General features: G+C 42.9%; 1 protein-coding gene across 2 annotated transcripts in view; it reads left to right on the top strand.

The window, feature by feature from the left end:
* ZFYVE9 (zinc finger FYVE-type containing 9) overlaps positions 1-20151 on the top strand; it is a 132016-nt gene extending 111865 nt beyond the window's left edge. For both annotated transcript variants that reach the window (XM_037043286.1, XM_037043285.1), the window contains 6 exons: positions 8131-8281; positions 10292-10372; positions 11000-11162; positions 13647-13752; positions 15820-15996; positions 19866-20151. In XM_037043286.1, the coding sequence (XP_036899181.1) occupies positions 8131-8281; positions 10292-10372; positions 11000-11162; positions 13647-13752; positions 15820-15996; positions 19866-20027 (840 nt within the window). In that variant the 3' untranslated portion in view covers positions 20028-20151. The remainder of the gene's footprint in view (positions 1-8130; positions 8282-10291; positions 10373-10999; positions 11163-13646; positions 13753-15819; positions 15997-19865) is intronic.
* Positions 20152-21309: the final 1158 nt, after the last annotated feature.

Raw genomic sequence — 21309 nt, 5'->3', positions numbered from 1 at the left:
AAATAGGAAATATTGTTCAGGATGAATCAGAGATGATAGAGACAGAGTATAGAAAAATCAGCTATAAGATTACTATGTCCAGAGAAGAGGTAATTAGATATTGAACTATGGTGCAGATAGTGATAGATATAAGAGATACTTATAGAATTTGAATTGATAGGTCAGAGAAATAGCAAAACTAAAATGGAAAGTCAAGTGTTTATGTTAGTCATCATATGACAGATGTAAATTTTTTTGTGTGATCATTAAGGTTCTTTGAACCTTAATGAAACTCTCCTCGGTATAAATGAGCATTATTTTAAGAGGAAAAAAATCTGTTCATTTCTGAAGAAATGTGAAGTTTTTCATCTTACTGGACTTGAAGTTGACGTTCAGAGAAATTATTTTTTAATAATGATTTCTTTTTAATATTTATTTATTTTTAGACAGAGGGGAAGGGAGGGAGTAAGAAGGAAGGGAGAGAAACATCCACATGTGGCTGCCTGTCCCACACCCCGTACTGGGGACCTGGCCTAGAAGGAAGGGAGAGAAACATCCACATGTGGCTGCCTGTCCCACACCCCGTACTGGGGACCTGGCCTGCGACCACTCATGTGCCCTGACTGGAAATTGAAGCGACTACCCTTTGGTTTGCTGGCCAGCACTCAATCCACTGAGCCACACCAGCCAGGATGAGAAATTTTTCTTTGGAGTATAAATTGAAAATATTTCGTAATCCACTTACTATAGACAAAATTAGAAACCACTTTATTTATTTTTTTAAATATATTTTATTGATTATACCATTACAGTTGTTCTATTCCCCCCTTCATTCCCTTCCCCCCGCACACTCCCTCCCCCACCATTCTCCCCCCTTAGTTTATAACCACCTGTCTCAAGTTCTTTAGATTCTATATTTCCCCCACTATTCTTGCCCTCCCCCTATCTATTTTCTACCTACTGTCTATGCTATTTTCTGTACCTTCTCCCCTCTTCTCCTCCTCCCACTCTCCTGTTGCTAACCCTCCATGTGTTCTTCATTTCTATGGTTCCACTCCTGATCTAGCTGTCCTCTTGGTTTGCTTTTGTTTTAGGTGTGGTTAATAACTGTGAGTTTGCTGTCCTTTCACTGTTGATATTTTTATCTTCTTTTTCTTATATAAGTCCCTTTAGCATTTCATATAATAAGGGCTTGGTGATGATGAACTCCTTGAACTTGACCTTATCTGAGAAGCATGTTATCTGTCCTTCCATTCTAAATGAAAGTTTTGCTGAATAGAGCAATCTTGGATGTAGGTCTTTGGATTTCATGACTTGGAATAGTTCTTTCCAGCCCCTTCTTGCCTGTAAGGTCTCTTTTGAGAAATCCGCTGACAGTCTGATGGGTACTCCTTTGTAGGTGACTGTCCCCTTATCCCTTGCTGCTTCTAGGATTCTCTCCTTCATTTTAGTCTTGGCTAATGTAATTATGATGTGCCTTGGTGTGTTCCTTCTTGGGTCCAACTTCTTTGGGACTCTCTGAGCTTCCTGGATTTCCTGGAAGTCTATTTCCTTTGCCAGACTGGGGAAGTTCTCCTTTATTATTTGTTCAAATAAGTTTTCCACTCGTGGCTGTTTCTTTCCCCCTTCTGGTACCCCTATAATCCGGATGTTGGAACGTTTAAAGATGTCCTGGAGGTTCCTAAGCCTCTCCTCATTTTTTTGAATTCTCATTTCTTCATTCCTTTCTGGTTGGATGTTTCGTTCTTCCTTCTGGTCCATTCCATTGATTTGAGTCCCAGTTCCCTTTCCATCGCTATTGGTTTCCTGGACATCTCCCTTCATTTCAATTAGTTTAGCCTTCATATGTTCCTCTAATTTGTGACTATAATCTACCAATTCTGTGAGCATCCTGATAAATAGTGTCTTGAATTGTGCTTCTGAGAGGCTGGCAATTTCTTGGTCGCTTAGAGTTATTGGCTCTGGGACTTTGAGTTCTTCTTGCACCATCTTTTGGGCTGTTCGTGCCTATTCCGTAGCAGGATCAGAGCCCTAAGGTGTTCACTAGCACAGGGCAACTAAGTCGCTGGGTTGTGACGCTGTATGTGGGGGCAGGGTCAAAGAGGGACTATGGCGTCCTGTCTGCCACCTGCCACCTGCCGCCTCGGCCCTCACCGGTGCCGCAGCTGCTGCCGTCACCGGGCCCATGCGTTTTGTCCCACTCCACGCGAGTGTGCCACCGCCGTCAGCCCTCGCCCCCTGGGGCCTGCGTGGTCCATCTCACTGTGCGCGAATGTGCGACCGCGGTCAATCTGCCCCACACCCCAACTGGTTCCGGGCTGCCTGCGCGCCTGAGTCGGGGGACCTGTCCTGCCCGACCCTGCTCGCTGCTGGCTCCGCCCCTCTTACCGTCCCCGTTGAACTGTTAGATGTAGTTGGACTTCCGTATAATTCAATTTTCTGTCCTTTGGTTGTGTCTTTGTTTCTCCAAACCTTTGTTGTATTCAAACTTGGTTGTGGGAGAAGGCACAGTGTTTCCACCTATGCCTCCATCTTGGCGGAAGTCTCTAGAAACTTATTTAGCCTAATAATTTAGAAGAAATGGTACATGTAACATTGTTTTAAATTGCTATATGTGATTCTGTCAGTTTTTTTGTATTTGTATTTGCACATGATACAAATTTACATTGCAAATGAGAATGTAAATTAGCCTTTATGTTGAATACTATATGTAGGAATGTCATAGCTGAATTTATCTTGTTTGCAAAATAGTTATTTAAAAGTTATCTGTGAAAAACCACGATGGAAATGGTTTGAACTAGTAAGGTTAATAAATGTCAGTGTGGGAGGAATATTATTGTTTGGATGCCTCTGGTGATTCAGTACTGTATTAAAATATTAACTTTGCAAGAGTTATAAAGTAAATCCGGGAGATCATAATATCTGATATTTATATTGATACTATATGTAGGAAGAAATTTAAGCAAGGAGGCAAGGGACTTATACCATGCAAACTACAAAACATTGGTCAAAGAACTTGAAGAAGAGACCTAAATAAATAGGAAGACATTTCATATTCTTAGATTGGAAAACTTAAGATGTCAGTACTACTTAAAGTGATCTGCAGATTAATTGCAAGCCTTATCAAAATTCCAGCGGCTTTTTTGGTTTGTTTGTTTCAGAAAAGGAAAAGCCAATAGTCAGATTCATTTGGAATTGCAAGGGGTCCTGAGGCCAAAATAATCTTGTAAAAGAACAAAATTGGAGGATTCACACTCCTAGTACCTAAACTTACTGCAAGCCCACAGTAGTGAAAAGAAGGACAAAACAAATTAAAAAACAAAAAATAACCATAACTGCCAGAAAATCGAACTGTATGGAAGTCTGATAATCAAGGAGTTAAGGAAGAAACATTCTTTCAGACTGATAGGAGGGACAGCCATGGGCAGCCAGGGTGGAGATAACATGCAATAGACAGCGGCTGGAGGACCAGGCAGGTGAGGTGGTGGCTGACAGACCATTTGCATGTGAATAAACCTGGAGGAACAACCAGGGAATGAGATAGACCATGCAACTCAGGATTCCAGCATGGGGAAATAAAGCCTCAGAACCTCTCTCTGTAAAAACCTGTGGGTGTTGAGGTGGTAGGAGAAACTCCCTGCCTCATAGGAGAGTTTATTGGAGAGACCCATGGGGTCCTAGAATGTACACAAACCCACCCACCTGGGAATCAGCACCAGAAGGGCCCAGTTTCCTTGCAGACAGAGAGGGAAATGACTGAAAGCTGGCAAGAGCCAAGCAACAGGCATTGTTCCCTTTCTGACCCCTCCCCCACATACAGCACCACAATCCAGCTATGTGAGTTGCCCCATCCTGGCGAATACCTAAGGCTCTACCCCTTACTACATAACAGGCACCCTGAGATAAAGAACTATGGCCCAAATAAAAAAAACAGATAAAAAAGCCCTGGCTGGTGTACCTCAGTGGATTGAGCGCGGGCCTGCAACTCAGACGATCGCAGTTCCATTCTCAGTCAGGGCACATGCCTGGGTTGCAGGCCAGTTCCCTGCAGGCCAACTCCCAGCAGGGGACGCACGAAAGGCAACCATATATTGATGTTTCTCTCCCTCTCTCCTTCCCTTCCCCTCTAAAGATAAATAAATAAAATCTTTAAAAAAATAGATACAAAATACAAAAATAGAAATAAGCAATGAAGAGATAACCAACATATCAGATGCATAGTTGAAAACACTGGTAATGAGGATGCTCACAGAAATGGTTGAGTATGGTCACAAAATAGAGGAAAAAGTGAAGTCTATACAAAGTGAAATAAAAATATACAGGGAACCAACAGTGAAGGGAAGGAAACTGGGACTCAAATCAATGTTTTGGAGCAGAAGGAAGAAAGAAGCATTCAACCAGAACAGAATGAAGAACTAATAATTCAAAGCAATGAGGAGGGGCTTTGGAACCTGTGGGACAGCCTTAAACATCCGAACATTCAAGGGGTGCCAGAAAGAGAAGAGAATGAAAAAGTAATTGAAAACTTATTTGAGAAAATAGTGAAGGAGAACTTCCCCAATCTGGCAAAGGAAATAGACTTCCAGGAAGTCCAGGAAGCTCAGAGAGTCCCAAAGATGTGAACCCAAGGAAGCTCACACCAAGGCACATCGTAATTAAGTTATCCAAGATTAATGATAAGGAGAGAATCTTTAAAGCAGCAAGAAAAAAGGAGAGAGTTACCTACAAAGGAGTTCCCATTAGACTATCAGCTGATTTCTCAAAAGAAACTTGTAGGCAAGAAGGGGCTGTAAAGAAGTATTCCAAGTCATGAAAGGCAGGGACCTACATCCAAGATTGCTCTATCCAGGAAAGCTATCATTTAGAATGGAAGGGCAGATAAAGTGCTTCTCAGATCAGGTCAAGTTAAAGGAGTTCATTATCACCAAGCCCTTATTATATGAAATGTTAAAGGGACTTATCTAAGAAGAAGATCAAAACTAGGAACAGCAAAATGACAACAAACTCACAGCTATCAACAACTGAACCTAAAAAACAAAAACAAACTAAGCAAACAACTAGAACAGGAGCTGAATCACAGAAATGGAGATCACATGGGTGGTTATCAGCAGGGAGGAGGTGGAGGGAGAATGGGAGAAAAGGTACAGGGAATAAAAGCATAAATAGTAGACACAAAATAGGGGGAGGTTAAGAATAGTATAGGAAATGGAGAAGCCAAAGAATTTATATGTATGACTCATGGACATGAATTAAGTGGGGGAGGGAGGGTGAAGAGAAGATAAAGGGGAGAAAAAAATGGGACAACTGTAATATCATAAGCAATAATTTTTTCCCAAAAAGAAGCCACCTCCAAACTGGTAGGAGTCCTTGAGGAAAAAAACAAAACAGTGTGATACTTCATAAAATAGAATTAAAAATCCAAAGTAAATTCATACATTTTGGCCAGTTGATTTTGACCAGGGTGCCGAGACCGTTGAACAGTGAAAGAATAGTCTCAAACAGTGGACAACTGGGTTTCCACATGTAAAAGAATGAAGTTATACCCATAGTTTATACCATAAACAAAACTTAATTCAAAATGGATCAGTCACCTAAATATAAGAGCTAAAACCATAAAGCTCCTTAAAAAGTACATGAGGGTAAATTTTCATGACCTTGGATTTGGCAATGGATTCTTAGATATGACACCAAAAGCACAAGCAACAAAAGTAGATAAATATTAAAAACTTTCATGCATCCAAGGACACTAACAAGAAAGTGAAATGACAGCCTACATAATGGGAGAAAATATGTGCAAAGCTTATGTCTGATTAGGGTCTGGTACCCAGAATATATTTTAAAAACTCTTACAACCCCCCCCAAAAAAAGATAAACAATTCAATTTAAAAATCAGCGAAGGCAACTCCATACTGCTTTACAGTCTGCATTCCCACCAGCAGTGCAGAAGGTTCCACTTTCTCCACATCCTCACCAGCACTGTTGTTCGTTGATTTACTGATGATAGCCATTCTGACAGGTATGAGGTGTTACCTCGTTGTGGTTTTAATTTGCGTTTCTCTCATGATTAGTGATGTTGAGCATCTTTTCATATGTCTATTGGCCATCTGTATGTCTTCTTTGGAAAAGTGTTTATTCGTGCCCTTTGCCCTTTTCTTAAAATTGGATTGTTTGGGTTTTTTTGGTGTTGAGTTTTGTAAGTTCTCTATGAACTTTGGATATTAACCCTTTATCAGATATATCAGTGAATATGTTCTCTCATTCATTGGGTTGTCTTTTCATTTTGCTGGTAGTTTCCTTTACCCAGTAATTTCACTTCTGGGAATTTATCTGAAGAAACCTGAAACACTAATTTGAAAGAATATATGCACCCCTGTGTTCATTGCAGCATTATTTACAGTAGCCAAGATTTGGAAGCAGCCCAAGAGCCTGTCAGTAGATGAGTAGATAAAAAAGCTGTGGTACATTTACTCAGTGAAGTACTACCCGGTTGTAAAAAAGAAGAAAATTTTACCTTTTATGACAGCATGGGTGGACCTGTAGAACATTATGCTAAGGGAAATAAGCCAATTAGAGAGAGACGAATATCATGTGATTTCACTCAAATGTGGGATCTAATGAACAAACTGAACTAACAAGCAAAATAGAGACAGACTCATAGATAGCAATAAATTTTTTTAGTGTACTGATACAGGAATATCAAAGGTATCACAATACTCCTCCAATATTTTTTCTTTTTTTTAAGATTTTATTTATTTTCAGACAGAAGGGAAGGGAGGGAAACAGAGAGGAGAGGGAGAGAAACATCAATTTGTGGTTGCCTCTGGCACAATCCCTACTGGGGACCTAGCCCACATCCAGGCATGTGCCCTGACTGGGAATTGAACCAGCAGCCGATTGGTTTGCAGGCCAGAACTCAGTCCACTGAGCCACACCAGCTAGGGTTCATCTGATATTTTTCACACTGTGGTAATTCAGTTTCTAAGAGGAAGAGTAGAGTAAAATAAAAAAGTTATGGACTAGATTTTTAAAAGATTGAAACCATTTTAAAGGATTGAATTAGAAAGTTAGACATATTGCCTGGCTGATGTAGCTCAGTGGGTTGAGCGCAGGCCTGTGAACCACACGATCACGGTTTGATTCCGAGTCAGGGCACATGCCTGGGTTGCAGGCCAGTTCCCAGAAGGGGACTCACGAGAGGCAACCATAAATTGATATTTCTCTCCTTACCTCCCCCTGTAAAAATAAATAAATAAAATATTTTTAAAAAAGAAAGGAAAAATAGCTAAAAAAAGTTAGACATATTGGATAGCATGAAGGAAAAAATGGGAAATAAAAATGATTATTAGCCTCTTTCAACCAGAAGCCAGAATTTAGCATCAAGATAATCTGTAAGTTCAGATTTGTTTACTAGATGCACAATGAGTTTTTATATTAGCTTAAGAATTACCGTATTTTACAGTGTATAATGCACACTTTTTTGCCCAAATTTTTTAGGGGAAAAATAAGGGTGCACATTATATGTGGGTATGATTACATACCATGGTTGTAATAGTGGGTATAATAATCCTGTGAATCATGAGCACAAAATGTGGTTGCACATTATACACGGCAAAATACGGAATCAATTAAAATATTTTGATAAGAACAAAGCAAAATATTAGTAAATGATGTCAATGAAGATGTCACCCATAAGTTAGTAAAACTAAGAAGCAATGGAGTTTATATATTTTACAGAAAGGCCTCACTCCTTTGTAAGGGTATAGGAAAAGACAACAGACACACTTAAATATGGGACTTCCTTTTGACTTAGAATTTAAGTATAAATATGTCTTAAGAGACTCCATTGGATAACAGAAACTACTGTAATTAGCTAAACTAATTTTAGTTTAGTGCAGCAATAAAAGACGAATGCAAAAGGTGCTATGTGCCTAGGTTACAATATGAATCACCCATAAACTATACAGAGAATTTTTGTATTTGTTGATTTGACTGATTTTTCACTTTGTTTTCATTATTCAGAGCTCCTTTTTCACTGTAATAAATAATGATATTGTTTTATCTCTGAAGGTGAAGGAGTTATGCCATGTCAGACCAAAAAAAGCCCTTTCTTGCAGAATAAGAAAGAAAGCTAATCCTCTTCTTTGACCACAGATGATGAAAGCCATGAACAAGTCGAATGAGCATGTCCTGGCGGGAGGTGCCTGCTTCAATGAGAAGGCAGACTCTCATCTCGTGTGTGTGCAGAACGATGATGGGAACTATCAGACCCAGGCTATCAGTATTCACAATCAGCCCAGAAAGGGTGAGCACTTGAGCTAATTGAGATTATGAGAAGGGAAGATTGTAATGGACATGGAGAATTGGATATCTCAACCCCAAAGCACTTACTTTCTACAAAGGTGACCACAAACAACTTAGTTAAACTAACCTTTCCAACCATATTCTCCAGGGTGAGGTCGATTCCGGAAGCAGCCAGACTGACAGTTGGGCATGGATTGTCTGTTATGGAGGGGAACACTAGAAAGTACTGCCCCAGGGTACTGACAGGGCCCCAGTGGTGTTTGAAGTTAGCCATTAGGCCCGGTGGTGAGAAAATACTTAGATATGGAGCTTCTTGAAAGACCATAGTCAAAGAATGTTAGTAGGTTGATAGGGTTCTGAAGAAAGTTTTTGTGATTCAGTGGTGCTCAGAATGTGGTCTCTTTCTCTCTCTCTTGCTGTTTTTCTCTCTCTCCCTCTTGCTTCTCTCCTTCCTTTCCCTTTTTAGAAAATCAATAATTTTTTTAAATATTCACATAAATAGATAAAAGTCTTCCTTAATACAGTAAACTGAGAAATCCTGAGTTAAAGAAGTTTAAGCAGATTTCTTCACTACAGGACTTTTCAGAGCCTTTAACAAGCTGATGTATATTATGATCTTCCCAAAGGAGGAGCATGCCTTGCCCTTCCTAAATTTATTCGACCATGAATCTTCTTTCCCTCAGAATCACTCGTAAAACTAGCTTTCTTTCGCATGCTTTATGAAACACTTCTCTAGAAGACATGCTGTAGGTCACTTTCTTTAATATGTATTTTCAATCAGTTGTTTAGTAAAGGAATGAAAGGTATTTAGCGCGTATATATTCAAATACAATATCCAAAGTAAGGTAGGTGACAAGTCCACAGTGCTCCCTGTTACTCACCTCAGACCTAGAAAATTGGAATAAGTTCTGGTCTCATTAACATAACCGATGCTCTCCACTGGTACGACTGGGGCTTCTTTAGAGGATGATTCAAGACCTGTAAGAAATCTGGAAACTAGTTCAAATGAAGGTGTCTTGACTGAAGCATAAATGTTTAACCTGGAAAAGTATAGATTGGAAGAGAGTGAAAAACAGCTATCTCTATATTTAAGACTTTCTATTATGTGGAAATAAGATTCAACTTACTCTCTGTAGCTACAAAAGGCTAAAACCAGCACCAATGAATGAAAATGACAAGCATCTAAGTTTGTCCTCGATTTGAGAGCGCACGCTAGCACTGAGGTTATCTAGCAGGAGAATGGACTGCCTTGTGCTATTGTGGGCCCTTCGTCACCAGGAGTCGTGACAAAGGCTGGATGACCTACCTGTTAGGTGTTGGGTGGAAAGTTGGAGCAGCTCAGTCCAATTTAAGACATGGAGAAAGAAAGACAGTTTAGTGAGGTTTTCATGAAGTTCAGTGTGTTAAATACCCTTTCTTTTATGAAGAGACAGTAGTATCAGGTGTTTTTTAAATAGGTCTTCTTTTTTCTTAATAGTTCCACTTGGTAAATAAAATAGTTGACAAACATATCAATATATTTGAACTAAAACAAACAAACCTAGAAACCAGTGAATTAGATCAGGAGTCAGCAGTTTTTCTGTATATTTTAGTTTTGCAGGCCAGCAGTCTTTGTTGTCAGCTACTCAACTCTGTGACATCGTATTTCAAAAACTGTCGTAGACGGTGTGTAAATGAGAGGCCCTGGCTGTGTTCCAATATTGTTTCGTTTAGAGAAACAGGCTTAAGGCCAAGCCCTAGACTTGACCACTTAGATTTCTTTGCTTTTAAGATTCTTTGATTCTTGATTGGAGCAAAACAAAAAGGGAGAGTGTATCCTAAAACCTCATTCCCCGCCTGTCATAAGCATCAGAATTACCGGTCACTTGCATATGATGGTGTGTGGAGTTGGCATTGTTTGCTTTCTGGATGGTGATGGCTGGAGTTCCCAACTACTGAATGTTTTGTTATTATTCTCAGTCTCTCCACCTCAGGGTCCGTCTTCACCAAACTGTTTCTCTTGCTGTTTCAGTGACTGGTGCCAGTTTCTTTGTGTTCAGTGGTGCTCTGAAGTCCTCTTCAGGCTACCTTGCCAAGTCCAGTATTGTGGAAGGTAAAGAATGAGTTAAGTACTGTGTGTACATTCGTTCAGTCCCAAAAGCAGACACTAAAGGAAGTTTGGACATTTTTGCCATAGACTTCTGGACTCATCATCATTTATTCAATAGCATCTCCCTCTTCAGCCAATTAAAACTGTCATAATGGTGCTTAATTCTCCAAAAAGGAACTGAGTGGTAGAAATACCGTACAACAGTACATAAAAATTAAGAGATGACCTTTCAGGACTTTGGGATAAGGTACCCAAGGGGACATAGTCTGAGTTTAAATGTATCATTGGGCGCAAGTCTGTAAATATGTAGATGAAGCTCAGCCCCTCTTACCCACAAGAACACTGCAGTTGTCGTTGGGGAGACAGGAGAAACTCTTCGTTGTGTCTAAGGTGAAATCAAGAGGCGAGTGTTTTAAGCAGAACACATCTTGGTGTTTGCTTCTCATGGCACTTTCAGTAAGTAAGAGTTCTGCTCAAAGAACAAAACTTGCTTGTGCCTGTCAGCTTTAGAGAGCAGAGCAAAGTTTTACATTTAATCCTAGAGGGGTTGGCTAGATTCCAGGTACCAGTTTTCCCCTGCGCCTCTCCCTTTCGAGCTCTCATCTGTGTTATCTTGGTGCCGACTCTCAGACGGCGTTATGGTCCAGATCACTGCAGAGAACATGGATGCCTTGCGGCAGGCGCTGCGAGAGATGAAGGACTTCACCATCACCTGTGGCAAGGCGGACGCCGAGGACCCGCAGGAGCTCATCCACATCCAGTGGGTAGATGACGACAAGAACGTCAACAAGGGGTAAATGCAACAAGGGGTAAACTCGGCATTAGTTATGGGCTAGGCTCTGGCTCTGTCGATGCCGGTGTTTTTTTTTGTTTTTTGTTTTTGTTTGACTTTTTATTTATTTATCTTTAGAGGGGAAGGGAAGGAGAGAAGGAGAGAAGTATCAATGTATGGTTGCCTCTTGTGAGTCCCCTGCTGGGAACTGGCCTGCAACCCAGGCATGTGCCCTGACTGGGAATTGAACCGCGATCGTGTGGTTCACAGGCCCACGCTCAATCCACTGAGCCACAGTTGCTGATGTTTTATGGCTTGACTGAAGAGAAAGGACTGCTTTGTATACATAACATAGAATTTTAAATTCTGGTTTCTTGGCTTCATTTCTGAAAGAGTTTCTGTGCGTATTTTTGAAGAAAGGAGGAGGGGAAGAGTTGATGAAACAAAATTTCTCTAAAATCACTGAGATAATAGTAATGCCTAAGCCTTTTACGGTTTACAAAGCATTTCTGCTAATAGTCTCTAATTTGATGGAACTGGTGTTACTCCGTATTACCAATGAGTGAACAGCGCCCAAAGACTGTGACTTCACAGAGCTGGGGAGTGGCCCGGCTAGGACCACCTCCTCGGGCTTCATTCAGGTGCTGTACCCTTTCCCCGCGGTGTCTCAGTCTGGTTCTGAAATAGTTACAAATAAGTTCACCAAAGTACGGAAAATGTTCATGGAAAGCACTGTAGGACACTATAAGGATAAAGAAGAAAAGGAAGCTTGGCAGAGGTCGTGGGGCAGTATTCAAGAGCGACCTCGTAGAGCAAGGGCTGCTACTTAAGTTGCATCCGGTCAGAGGAGCAGGTGTGAGCCGCTCAGCTGTGGCAGAGCGGGGTTCTAGTCCCAGGGGAGAGCAGGCGCAAAGGCAGATGGAGGGCATTCACAACGTGGCATCCAGCTTTTTAAAAAGGTTTAAAGGCCTGTTATTTAACAAAAGGAAGCAGTTTCTAAATCAATGACTATATTTGCCTATTTTTAAAGATTTTATTTATTTTTAGAGAGAGGGAAGGGGGAGAGTGAGAGACATCGATGTGAGAAACCTGATCGGTTGTACGTACCCCAACCAGGGACCGAACCTAGGGCAACCCAGACACCTGTCCTGACCATGACAGAGCCGATGACCTTTCGCTTTGTGGGACGATGCCTAACCAAGCCACACGGCTCAGGGGGCCTGTTTTCTTTTTTACAAATAACCCTTTATCTTCCCATATTTCATTGGAAAATTCAATTTCAAAATCAATTTGTGTTTAATTCTCTATTACAGTTGGAAATGGGCGTGGTAATTAGGATAAAAAATTGATAATCTGAATATCTGATGCCATAACATATTGGTAACTAACAAGCAACAAGTTGCCCCTTCCTACAACAAGGGCGATTGGCAGCATCTCAGAAAACGGGACAAGAACTGGTCAGGGAAGCCTCTCGAACTCAGGACTTTAGTTTGTAGTGTGTGAATGGAGTGTTTTCCAGTTTGTCCCTCTGCCGGGGTGTCTCCTCTTGAAAGAGTGCTGACCAGCTCAGGGTGCTCTTTCTTTGACATTGTTGTTGGTGAATTTGCAATTAAACTTAACACTGTTTAAATAATTTTAATTCAAGCAAATCCCTGGTATTGAAATTTTTTCTTAATATACATAGAGATTGAAAAACATAAACAGATTTGAACATTGTTAGGAAGCGTTTGGAATTTGTGATTCCATTTATTTTGGATCCTCGTCACCACTGTGTATCTCCACATACTTACACTTGTCATATTTTGGAGAGGAAATGACTAGGGGGTTGGGTTCCTGGAAAGTTTCCGTTCAGGAACCTAGGAATGATGATTTAGCTGTGAAGGGAATTTGTTGTGATAGATAATATCACCTTGTTCTTCAGTCCACTCCAGCACTGTCACAATCAGCGTACTCAGTTAAATAGTTCTTTCAACCATAAACATTTACTAAACGCCTACTTTCCAAGTGCTGTGTCAGAATGGAGAGTATATCACACGCAGGTGGGTACATCAGAGTCCTCCCCTTCAGAAGCTCCTTTGTAAGGCAGATCCACAAATGTATGAAGAATATAACATGACGGACATTCCTACAGCCAGGAGCAGAGGGGACAGAGCTGTGACAGCACAGGGCGGGGCAGGACTGGGTGGGTGGCCCTGCGCCCACTGTAGGAAGGAACGCTGGAGGAAGAGAGCAGGTTTGAGTGAACAGTTCCTTTATGTTAAAAGAACCAGCTCCTGGAACCCTGAGCCTTTGGGGGGGTGTGTTCTTTCAGTTATTTTTGTATGTGAACAAAAAAATAACGAGCGCTCTGTTCACGTGCGTTTTTGTGTGATGGCTCCTTGCTCCGATATGGCGCACAGATGTGTTTGGTAAGATGCCCAGCATAACTAGTAGCAGGGTTTGGTGGGAGAAGTGGCTCTTCTGACTTGTAGAGCTGCGCCGTCTCTTCTCTTTGCCTCTGTTCAGTGTCATCAGTCCCATAGACGGGAAGTGCATGGAGTCTGTAACAAGTGTGAAGATATTCCACGGCTCCGAGTATAAAGCGAATGGAAAAGTCATTAGATGGACAGAGGTAAGGAAGTAAAACTTTGCCTTTGGGACCTCCTTTGAGCACAGCTTTTTGCTGGACCCAAGACACATTTGGAAGTTAAGAAAAAAATCTGTTTGTCTTCTGTACTGCAATTCCCTCTGGTGTGTCATAGCTCACCTCTGGAAGAAATGCCGCCAAGCACAGACTGCACACTGGTGTCTCCTCCCTCCTGTAGACCAGTAGGGGTTTGTTTGCGTTGTAACTCACGAAGGGTGCGTCTCTGAATGGCGCACGCCATCTTTTCCGTGTGGTTCAGAAAGCTGGGCGGGTAATGCTGTACTCACAGTTAAACTATCTTATACAACACAGCCTTAAAAATTGATTTATTTCACCAATAAGAAAACTAGTGCGTCAGCTGTCATTTTAAAAGGAAACTAAAGTTTGGAGACTGGGTAACTTGTCCAAGAATACATGGTAAATAAGTAATGTCAAAGTCCTTCTGATTCAAACCCAGATCTGGCCAACTCCTAAGCTCTCTTTCACTACGTGGTTTCCTATCTTGAACGCTGTATTAGAGGCTAGACTGGAAATGGGAGGAGCAGATCAGAGGCCCCGTGCATGTGTGGGTATCAGATCAGGAAGAGGTGGTCCTAGGTCTCTCAATTTCTTTTGAACTTTTTTTATACTTATCTGTAAAATAAACCATTAAGTTAAAGATCTCTAAGATTCCTTGAACTTTAGAAGCAATTTTTTAAAAAGTTCTGTGACTTCTAGCTTTTTCATTTTACACACAGGTAGCTGGGGCCACGAGAGGTTAAGTGTCTTGTCCAAGTTCACACGGCTGGTTCTGATAGCAGGGACTAGAATCTGGCTCTTCAGTTCTTGAGCCGTCATTGCAAATGTCTTACCCTTCCTGTCAGGCTCAGTGTTTTCATACACAACTCGGTGGTCTTAGCTGCTTGCTGTCTGACTGTGCCTTTGGCATGTGTTGAGTAGTGCATACTCCGAAACATGTGAAACTCTGTTGCTTACAAAGTAGTTTGACCTCCATTTCCTCCGTTTTGCCCCCCCAGTAACACCATGAAGTAGGGAGGTGACCCATTCAGTTGCATGTTGAGAAATGCTCAGAGAGGCTGAGTGACTCTGTGACTTGCCTGATGCTAGTTAGTGGCAGAGCAAAGGCCAGAGGCCTCCTGACTCCCATTCCAGAGCTTTTTCCATCGTTTCATTGTTGCTGCTGTCACGGGCACAGGTCTGCAGAGCTGACCCCTTTTTAGTACCCTTCGTAAAAGCCGCTTATTGAGCAGTGAGCTAGGGTTGGTATATATAAGCAAAATATGCTTATATGTCATTTATTCTTTGAGAGGGCAGATGGTTTCCATTTTATAAAGTCACATGGGGCATAAGAAGCCAAGGGACTTGGCTGTCCTCCTCCTCTGTGGGACGAGGACTCCGGTCTCTCAGTTCCAAATTTGCTTGCTTCTGCCTGTGCCCAGTGCAGTGGACACTGACGCAGCCCTGGCCTCAGCAGTGGCAAGGCTGTGTGGTGGGAAGAGCTCTGTGGTAAGAGGCAGAAGAACCGGATTCTGGGCTTAACCCTGCCTCTGTCTCTCAGTGCTTATATGCGCCCGGTTGAGTCACCTCCCTTCTATGAGTAATCTGTAATATAAAGGGTTTGGGTCACGTAAGCTCTAAGAACCATTCCCTTAGATTCTAAGATCAATTCCTAAGAAAACCATCCACATATAGTACCTTTTTAGAAGTGCACAATGCAAAACGTAAGCCTTTTCTGGTTCTGAGTAGAATGCACTGTTAGGACCCTCATACAGCTTTCGGGGAGACAGGCAGTCTGCTCCTGCTGCTGTGTAGACGCAGAGACCTGGGTTGTTCCTGGGATGTAAGATGTCAGTGCCCTGTTCTTGTGGGGTCGTTCCTTGGATTTAAGATGTCAGTGCCTTGTTCTTGGCCCAAGGACGCTGAGCTACCCTGTCTTGTCAGGTCTTTTGCACACCCCAGGGGGTCAGGGTGCTCGCGCACAGAGATCTGATGCTCTCGTTTCTCTCCGCATCTCCTGGGGCACAAGGGTAAAGTCTCTCGTTTGGGGAACAGGTGTTTTTCTTAGAAAACGACGACCAGCACAGTTGCCTGAGTGACCCAGCAGACCACAGCCGACTGACTGAGCACATCGCCAAGGCTTTTTGCCTTGCTCTCTGTCCCCACCTGAAGCTTCTGAAGGAAGATGGAATGACTAAACTGGGACTGCGTGTGACACTTGACTCAGATCAGGTAAGAAGATTCTTCGGTAGCCTGTATTTTCTGATGTGTGGGTTTTCCTGGGTCAACCCTGAGAGTTTCCTTCTCTGGACTTGGGCCTGACCCGATGTAGTATTGTGGCCTTCCCACCTGTAGAAATACACCTTGATGTGCTGTTTGACCAGACTCTGAATCGTCTGAACCTTGGCTTCCTCACCTGATTGTGTCCCAAGGACTTGGTTTTCTTTCTAGGGTTAGAAGTGTGTGTGAAGACCTGCCACCCCTGTGTGAGGGACATGAATGCCACCCTTTGAGACTCCTCAGTTGCACCCTTCAGGAATCAGTCTGCCTTCCACAGAGAGCGGGTCCGAGCTGTGCTGCATCCTGTTTTCTTAATCCGACCCCAGCGGGCCTCTGCTGACTGGCCTCTGCAGCTGCCACCCCTTAAGGTCTTCTTACTGTGAGCATTTCCAAGTTTGAACTATTTCCTCATTAGTTTTCCTGTCATCTTGGCTCTCCTGTGGTCAAGCTTCTCTCCCAGTCTTACTCAGATTTTTCTTTTGTTAGTAGTAACAATCCATTCTTAGCACATGTGCCTCCGTTCCCCAGTACCTTGTCCCGTCGCCTCTCCTGTGGCCCAGCACTGTAAGCTGTCCACAGGCATGCCTTGGAGATACGTGGGTCCCGTCCCAGACCACCACAGTAAATGAATGTTGCAGTAAAGCAAGTCTGGGCTTTCCAGGGCAGGTCAAACTCACATTTACACCGTACTGTGGTGTAAGTAAGTGTGCAATGGCCTTATGTCTGAAAAAATGTACAGACCTTATTTAAAAGTACTTCATTGCTCCTGGCTGGTGTAGCTCAGTGGATTGAGCACGGGCCTGCGAACCAGAGGATCGCAGTTCAATTCCCAGTCAGGGCACATGCCTGGGTTGCAGGCAGGTTCCCTACAGGCCAACCCCGCAGCAGGAGATGCATGAAAGGCAACCATATATTGATGTTTCTCTCCCTCTCCCTCTAAAGATAAATAAATAAATCTAAATAAATCTAAATAAATAAAATCTTTAAAAAAATACTTCATTGCTAAAACGTGCTAGCAGCTATTGTCTGAGCCTTCCATGAGTCATAATCTTTTGGCCTGTCAGGGGTCTTGACTCAGCGTTGATGGCTACTGACTGGTCCTGCTGGGATTGCTGATGGTGGTCGGCTGTGACAGTTTCTTAGAGTAAGACAACAGTGTAGTTTCATGCATCGACCAACTCTTCCTCTCACGAACACTTTGTAGCATGTGGTGCTGTTTGACAGCGTTTTACCCACAGCAGAACTTTCAAGTTGAAGTCAGTTCTCTCAGATCCTTTCATCGCTTTGTCAGCTGAGTTTATGTCATATTCTAAATCCTTTGTTTCAACAGTCTTCACGGCTTCTTCACCAGGAGTGGACTCCATCTGGAGAAACCACTTTCTTTGCTTACCCGTAAGAAGCAACTCTGCATCTATTAAAGTTTCATCATGAGATTGCAGTAGTTCAGTCTCACCTTCAGGCTCCACTTCTGATTCTAGGTCTCTTGCTATTTCTGCACATCTGCAGTTGCTTCCTCCATTGGTCTCCTCAAAGTCATCCGTAAGAGTTAGAATCAACCTCTTCCAAACTCCTGCTAATGCTGATATTTTGACCTGTTTCCATGAATCATGAATGTTCTTAATACCACCTAGAATAGTGAATCCTTTCCAGAAAGTTTTGAATTATCTTTGTCCAGATCCATCAAAGTAATCTCTTATTTATTGCAGCTATAGCCTTAAAAATATATTTCTTAAAAAGTAAGACTTGAAAATCTGAATTACTTATTGATCCATCAGCTGCCGAATGAAGTGTGTTAGCAGGCAGTGTGCGTCTCCATCAGAGCTCTTGGGTGACCGGGTGCATTGTCAGTGAGCTGTACTGTTTTGAAAGGAGTCTTTCTGAGCAGTAGGTCTAGATGTGGGCTTAAAATAGTCAGTAAACCATGTTGTAAACAGCTGTGCTGCGATCCAGGCAGAGTACATTTAGTATAATCTAGGGCCCGAGGGTTTTCAGGATGGTGAGTGAGCACTGGCTTCAATGAAAGTCACCAGCTGCATTGGCCCCTAGCAGGAGAGTCAGCCTGTCCTTTGAAGCTTTGAAGCCAGCCATTGACTTTTCCTCTCTCGCTGTGCAAGTCCTAGATGGCGTGGGGTTCTTTTTCCCCAATATAAGGCTCCTTTGTCTCCATTGAAATCTGTCAGTGCAGCCACCTTCACTAATTATCTTAGCTAGATCTTCTGGATAATTTGCGCGAGCATTTGCTGTTCCCCCTTGCCCTTTGTATAGAGACGGCGTCTTTCCTTAAACCTCTCTTAGCCTGTTCACAGAAGTGAAGAGTTGGGGCCTTGCTCTCCTAAGAGTTGGATTAGGCTTTGGCTTGAGGGGATGTGCTGGTTTGGTCTTCTGTCCAGACCACTGGAACTTTCTCCATGTCAGCAGTATGGCCATTACACTTCCTAATCATTCGTGCTCACTGGGGTCGCACTTGTAACTTCCTTCAAGAATACTTCCTTTGCATTCACAACTTGGCTGTTTGGCGTAAGAGGCCGAGCTTTTGGCCTGAGCTATGGATGCCCCTTCTTCACTAAGCTTACTCATTTCTAGCTTTTGACTTAAAGTGAGAGCTGTGCGTCCCTTCTTTTTACTTGAACGTTGAGAAGGCATATAGGGTTATCAATTGGCCCAGTTTGAATATTGTTATGTCTCAGGGCCTAGGGAGGCCTGAGGAGAGGGGGGTGTAACGGCCTGTCTTTGCAGCAGTCAGAACACACACATTTATCAGTTGAGTTCACCATCTTACATGCGGGCAAAGGGGCGTTTGATACACTTGCTCAGGGCAAGGCTGCCACAGTCCTTTGGTCTGTAAAGAACTCGATAGCCATGAAGCACCACAAAGCGAAGCGCAGGGGGACAAGTTGCGCCCGTATGTTTTGGATTCTGGATCCCTGTGCCATGTCCCGGTGCGCCTGCTTTGACACATAGCTGCGTCATTCTCCGGGAGAATGTGAAAGGTTGTGTGTCTGACTCCATTTCCTGACTAGTCGTCAGTCAACACATATGTGTTTTCTATGTAAGGCCTTTCCCGATGCTGCACTAAGCACCTTGGGGTAATACCCATGAGGGCTCATGGTCTTTTGTCGAACAGAACTGGTAATCTGGCTGGAGAGACAGAATTCACGTGAAACAATTAAAAACCAAGAGTTTTCTGCTAATGAGTGGGCCTCTTGAGGGCAGGGGTCCTGTTACGTTAATCTTTGAATTCCTGGGTTTGTAGGTGCTCAACGGTGTGTGGACAGATGATTGGCAGGGTAAGTGTCCAATTCCTGCTGTGTTAGGGAGTTACCGTATTTTGCTGTATGCACACCCACATTTTTGTGCACGTTATACATGGGATTACTATACCCATGGTATGTGATTATTATACCCATGTATACTGTGCATCCTTATTTTTCCCTCAAAAATCTGGGCAAAGAAGTGTGTGTTACACACAGCAGATTACAATATCTAGTGTATTTCTCATTTTCATTGTCACTACCATAGGTCTAGGTATTATTCCCAACATTCTATATCTCCCTATATCACCCCAGCCCCATCTCAGGAAACTAGGACCCTAACAGGTTAAGTGTCTTTCCCAAGGTCTCATGGCCACCAAGTGTTAGGGTTCAGGATGATAAATGACAATTCAGGGAAAAGAAGGAGAAGTTGATGTTAACTGTTGTGCAACTTGCCCATGTCCAGGAAGGACATCTCCTTTCCTGCTCAGCCTCCTTGGCCCTCAGCCCTCTGGAGAGACTTCCTCTATCCAGTAAGTAACCTGTCACCCCCTTCTCTCTGCGGTGCAGGTTGGCTACCAAGCAGGGAGCAACGGCCAGCCCCTCCCCTCGCAGTACATGAACGACCTGGACAGCGCTCTGGTGCCCGTGATCCATGGAGGGGCCTGCCAGCTCAGTGAGGGCCCCATCGTCATGGAACTCATCTTCTATATTCTGGAAAACGTCACATAGACAGAGGACTCCATTGTTTTTTTCTGTTCAGACCTGTTGCAATAGCAGTCATACCCAAGTCATTTGCACTTTAGAACTGGAAGATTAAGCTTTTGTTAACACTATTAATGGGGGGGAGTGGGAGTTTGGGGGACTAGGGTGGGAAAGGGTGGTTGGGGGGACAGACGTTCCATAATTCTAAGTCTTCTATGCATTGTCCACCAAGAAGACCTGGGCAGCTTCCGTTACTGCACGACAGTTATGCTATCCTTGCAGCTAATCTCCTTCTGTTACTGTTTAGACAAGAATTCTGCTCCTATTTTAAGACTTACTTATGGTCTTGTGCTCAGAAATGCTCAAATGGATACAAATATCACTAAGGGTGGGGTGGGAGAGCGGAGGGGAAATAAAAAATGAAGCATCAGTCTTGTACCCTTTTTACAGAATTGATATAAAAAGGAGAGTGTCATACTGATCTTGTCCCATTTACGTCACAGTAGCTTCAAGTAGAAGTCACAATTAGGTTTGTGTTTGTTTTTAACAGATTGCCCAATGGATTATCCCTCTCCTAGCCAAGCAGGGGTAACTACTCAGTGTAAATGAGGTGACTGGATAGCAGAGCCGAGTTCAGGATTGCTCGAGATCTGTGTGAGTCAATGGCAGGTATTGAGTTGGGCCTTTCTGCGAAAGCTGACAATGCATTTAAGATATTTTTAGTTACAAAATACACTAGAAATATTTTTAAAACATCTTATTGAGAAGTAACTTAAACTTCCAAGGAGGTTGCAAGTACAAAAAAATCCTATGTATGCTTTACTTGGATTTACCTACTGTTCACATACTAACATTTTGTCTCATTTGCTATATTAGTGTCTCTCCAGAAAAAATGGAGGCATTTGTCCCTGGCTGGTGTGACTCAGTGGTTGAGCGCCAGCCTGTGAATCAAAGGGTCACCGGTTCAATTCCTAGTCAGGGCACATGCCTGGGTTGCAGGCCAGGTCCCCAGTAGGGGGTGTGCAAGAAGCAACCACACATGTTTCTCTCCCTTTCTCCCTCCCTTCCTCAAAAAAAATTTTTTAAATAAAAAGGCATTTGAGAGCAAGCTGCATGCCTAATAGCCTTTTACTCTGAGATACTGTAATGCTTCTTTCCTAGTATTGAGGGTACCCCCTTGCATTACAGCAGGATGGCGTGCGGCCTTGGCCAGCCCAGCATGGCTGTGCTGCCTCACCCAGGCATCTGCCCAACAGTGTCCTTCATGGAGTTTCCCCTCCAATAAAGCTTCCCACCTGGAGTCAGACAT

The sequence above is a fragment of the Sturnira hondurensis genome, unplaced genomic scaffold, assembly GCF_014824575.4.
Source record: "Sturnira hondurensis isolate 20B ecotype Veracruz unplaced genomic scaffold, ASM1482457v3 Scaffold0004068, whole genome shotgun sequence".
In the NCBI taxonomy this organism is placed as follows: domain Eukaryota; kingdom Metazoa; phylum Chordata; class Mammalia; order Chiroptera; family Phyllostomidae; genus Sturnira; species Sturnira hondurensis.
The sequence above is the reverse complement of the archived record's forward strand: the minus strand, read 5'-3'. Positions and strand labels throughout refer to the sequence as shown.